At 45.7% G+C, this 4648-nt stretch overlaps 2 protein-coding genes across 2 annotated transcripts in view; both read left to right on the plus strand.

Annotated features, from left to right (window-relative positions):
* The window catches only part of LOC135599077 (uncharacterized acetyltransferase At3g50280-like), a 1908-nt gene extending 44 nt beyond the window's left edge, over positions 1 to 1864 (plus strand). Inside the window, exon 1 of the mRNA XM_065093801.1 lies at positions 1 to 1864. This exon is cut by the window's left edge and continues 44 nt beyond it. Coding sequence (XP_064949873.1) covers positions 15 to 1625 — 1611 coding nt within the window. The 5' untranslated portion in view covers positions 1 to 14 and the 3' untranslated portion in view covers positions 1626 to 1864.
* Positions 1865 to 3539: 1675 nt separating this feature from the next.
* On the plus strand, positions 3540 to 4109 carry LOC103973429 (uncharacterized). Its single transcript, XM_009387988.3, has one exon. It carries the CDS (start codon positions 3580 to 3582, stop codon positions 3889 to 3891), a length of 312 nt encoding a protein of 103 aa, XP_009386263.1. The 5' UTR covers positions 3540 to 3579; the 3' UTR covers positions 3892 to 4109.
* Positions 4110 to 4648: the final 539 nt, after the last annotated feature.

Here is a 4648-nt window from a genome sequence, read left to right on the forward strand (position 1 = left end):
ACTCTACCAAATGCATGCATCCGACCTCCTCTTCTCTCCCTATAAATGCCTTCCCCCGGTTCCCACGCTTCTCCGTCATCCCTCCACCTCCCCACCGACGGAGCACTAGTAGCATCTGCAGTGTACAAGCAGCCATGTCTCCCATATCTCTCTCTTCTTCTCTCGTATGCTCTGCTGCCCTCTCCATTTCCAATCCTATCCACTCTTCTCCTGTGGCTCTGGGCGGCGCCGTCACCATCCTATCCAAGTGCAGAGTGTTCCCTGACTGCAAGTCCACCATCGGCGACCTACCGCTCTCCGTTTCCGACCTTCCCATGCTGTCGTGCCACTACATCCAGAAGGGCCTTTTCTTCCCCAGACCGCCAGTTCCTGTAGCTTCTCTTCTTCCGCTCCTCACTTCGTGTCTTGCCCGCGTGCTCTCCCTCTTTCCCGCCCTCGCGGGCCGCCTCTCCACCCGCCCCGACGGCCGCATCTTCATCTCCTGCGACGACTCCGGTGCCGAATTCTACCATGCCGCCGCCCCCTCCCTTACACTCCCTCTTCTCCTACCCGACTCCGCCGACGTCCCCGCCGCTGTCAAGTTGCTCTTCCCCCTTGACGGCGCCCTCAGCTACCACGGTCACTTCCTGCCGATCTCCAACTTCCAGCTCACTGAGCTCGCTGATGGTGCTCTTTTCCTCGGAGCGGTCGTCAACCACGCCGTCGTCGATGGCACTTCCTTGTGGAACTTCTTCAACGCCTGGGCTGAGATATGTCGTGGCGGCATCCCCGCGTCGCCGGACCTCCGCCGTAACTACTTCGGTGACTCAAAGGCTGTGCTACGATTCCCAAGCGGAGCCGGGCCCGAGGTGACGTTTCAGATGGACGCGCCGCTTCGAGAGAGGATCTTTCGCTTCAGCCGCGAGGCAATTTTCGACCTAAAATCGAGGGCCAATCGCCAGAGTCCCAAGCTCGTTGACGATGGCAACGCCCTGGCTGGAATACATGAGGAACAGATCCCGGACGGAGAGTCAGAGGCGTTGGCGGCGGTGGTGAAGGAGGACGAGATCTCGTCATTCCAATCCCTCTGTGCTCTGGTCTGGCGGTCCGTGACAGGAGCTCGAAAGCGGCTGGCCATGGAAGCGACAACGACCTTTCGGATGGCAGTGAACTGCCGGCATCGGGTGGTGCCACCAGTGGCAGCGAATTACTTCGGGAATGCGATCCAGAGCATCCCGACCAAGGCGTTGGTGGGGGATATCGTGGGGAGGGACCTTTCCTGGACCACCGGGCTGTTGCACGGTAGTGTGGTGGCGCACGGAAACGAGACGGTGCGGCGGGGCGTGACGGAGTGGGAAGCAGCTCCGAGGTGCTTCCCGCTGGGTAACCCGGACGGTGCCGGGATCACTATGGGCAGCTCACACCGGTTCCCCGTGTACGAGGGGAACAACTTCGGCTGGGGGAACCCGGTCGCGGTGCGGAGCGGCCGGGCCAACAAGTTCGACGGGAAGATGTCGGCGTTCCCAGGGAGGGATGGGGAAGGGAGCGTGGACCTGGAGATGTGCCTGGCGCCAGAGACGATGGCGGCGCTCCTCCTGGACGAGGACTTCATGAGCTACGTCTCAGTAGAAAACCTGACGATATGATCACCCCGCAGCAGCTACTCGTTAGCAGTGTTCGACTTCTTCCAAGCAAGCAACTTCCAGAGACACAGTTAAGAGAATTTTAGGTGCACAAGAAAGAACGCCCCTATGAGATTAACTTGAGGGGCAAAAAAGAGGAGAGAGCGAGAGTGTGTGTGTGTTTCTCCGATTTCTTCTGCAGTAGAAGCTGGCCAGTTGTGTGTCGTCATGAGTTATGAAATTAGTAGCAGTTTTATTATTAATTAATTATTTTATTTATTTATTATTATTATTATTATTATATAATAAATTAATATAATTTGACTTGAAAGAGTTAAAAAATAAAAAATAAAATAGATATATTTGGATGAGTGAATCATCACATAGTAATAGTAAAGAAAAGACCATCAACCCACGGATAAACAAGAGAATATATTAAAATTTTTCATCTATGAGATAAAGAGGATAATCTTATATTACTAAATCACTAAGGATGAGAAGAGTAAGTTAACATACTAGTTTTGACTTATAACTTAAAAGTTATATTTTGAAGCTTACTATTTATAATCCATATTTATTATTCATAATTAGTTGCTATTGATAATCCTTTAAAAAATAATAAAAAAATTATTTTATTATTTACAATCTAGTTTTATCAATTTGTTTTTCTTCCTCACAACTCATTTCAATTCGCTTCTTGTTAATGCTATCATCACCGTTGTTTGTCATTGATGACACTTATTACTGACACAGCTAATCATCCCCTCGACATTATTGTTCGAGAAGAAAGAAAGAAAAAAAAGAAAGAAAAGATGATATTTATATTCATGTATAAAGGAGTAATATAGAAATATTAAAAAAAATAAAATGGGGTTGTCAATAAAATTTTTGAGTTGAATTGGTGTTTGATCAACCTGCTTAGTTTGACTTAGACTTATTACTAGATTACCAACTATCTTTCATCCATTCAATGAGGTTAATCAACTCTACATGAGGGTTATCTTGGTCAGCTTGGTGTTTAGAATGGCTCAACCTTATTTTGAGGTTTGAAACGTTCTTGACACTGATACACAAGAATTGATGCTCGATGGAGATTAGTTCCACCTTCAGTTGGACGTCATCCCAAATAAGAACTTGGCCTTTTCCAGATTTAAGAGCAATACTAAAGAAGACCACAATGAGTGTACTCTCATATAGATGGGCTTCTCCTACAAACTTCGATACCAATATGGTGGTGCTAATTAAGCCAAGGTGAACCTCCATGTTCATACGCATTTTGTTGTAAAGGGGTTGATTAATAGTCAAAGCCCCACTATAAATGAATCCATATATATATACAAAGAAATGGGTTGGTGTCTTACTCAATGCTCAAGATGTCTTCCCCGGTTATTTTAGAATGATCCGTTAAGCTAATAAACCCATTTCATGACTAGTGTCGCCATGGTGGACAATTTGACTGATCCGGTTAAGCTACTTGAAGCCTTCACCATACAGAGGATCAGCATAACATGATGTTCTTTACAAAGGACATTAGCCAGAAGAGCATGAAAGCAAATAACGAGAATATAAGCCCTCCGAACCATCAAATGTCAAGAGGGCACATTGCTTCACAGGTGCTTTTCTTCGACTCGTGAATGATATCGAGCCAAGTCGAAACATTCCACAGAGCACTATGGTGATGGAGATATAATTGGGAATTCATATTCCATTGCCACTGCCGTAAACACACGAAGGACAGAGCTCCTGCGACTTGTCAAGTGGTTTTATATGACCACAATTATATAGCATTTTCTATTTCATATCATGGTTTCGGATAAGACACTTGTGGACCGCTCCTCCCACGCTATCCCACCGAAGCCACCGCTAAGGCACCCTCCAAGCATCAGATGATGAATAATATGTGGACGACATTCTTCACCCCTGCGATATATCCACATGCAAGTGTGTGGCACACGACCAAAACAGTAGGAGAACGGAGATGGCATCATTGAGCATGGCGTTCGGCGCGGCGGTCGCGGGCGGGCGGGTGTTTGCAGCGACAGCAGAGGCCAAGGGCGCCGGAAGCAGCGGGGAGGAGAAAGGGCTGTTGGACTGGATACTGGGAGGGTTGCAGAAGGAGGACCAACTGCTGGAGACGGACCCCATTCTTAAGAAGGTGGGGGAGAAGAACGGCGGCGGCAGCCGCAGCACCGCCACCGGGTCCAGAAAGTCGTCCACCTCCGTCTCCGTTCCCAGCAAGAAGAAATCCGGCGGCTTCGGTGGCCTTGGCGGCCTCTTCGCTAAGAAATGATTCAGTCTGTAGTAACCCTCCTATGCTCCTACTTCACACATATTTAGCCTTGAACAGACTCTCCCTCTCCTCCGCTGCTACGTCTTGTTTACTTCATCGGAATGATTTGATCTGAAACAATTTGATAGGTTCAGAAGAACAATTCCTACGCATTACCACCATCATGTCCTCATTGTGTTTGGCACGGTATAATATTCAATGAATTATTGATTATGACATCTTTCTTTAAGCAAATCCTTTTATGCAATTCTCGAAAATCGAAGTCCTTTCTAACCATAGCACAGAAGCACGAGTTGTTGCAACCTAACAAGTTTGTGTCTTATTGTTGTAATTTCATTGTTAGAATCCTCGAAACACTGAAACTCTTTTGAATTCGTAAAAGAATTTTTGATATTTTTATTATCACTAAACTAGCACGCTAAAAAATGTTTAAATGATTCTTCGAACTTCCAACCTACTAAAATACATGAGGTAGGCATGTTGATATTAAACTACTAAATTATGGTAGGATGAAACTTTAAGTCAGCCTAAAATAGAAGAGTTAAGTTTACTTAGAGTCAGATATCATCAACAGATTAATTATTGATCTAATAGTAAAATTTATAAAATGAGATATATATCATTAATATTATAATAATAAAATTTATAATATGAGATTTTCGATTCTCAACATGAAGGAAGTGAATTAGATACATCGTGACAATCAGGTTAATAGGATGAGGTTTCAAATCCTAAAAATAAGTTAAGTCGTGTGGGT

Source organism: Musa acuminata, chromosome BXJ2-1 (assembly GCF_036884655.1).
Source record: "Musa acuminata AAA Group cultivar baxijiao chromosome BXJ2-1, Cavendish_Baxijiao_AAA, whole genome shotgun sequence".
Classification (NCBI taxonomy): Eukaryota; Viridiplantae; Streptophyta; class Magnoliopsida; order Zingiberales; family Musaceae; genus Musa; species Musa acuminata.

Excerpts from the sequence above, each read along its gene's own strand:
- LOC103973429 (XM_009387988.3), top strand. The coding sequence starts at position 3,580 with ATGGCATCATTGAGCATGGCGTTCGGCGCGGCGGTCGCGGGCGGGCGG.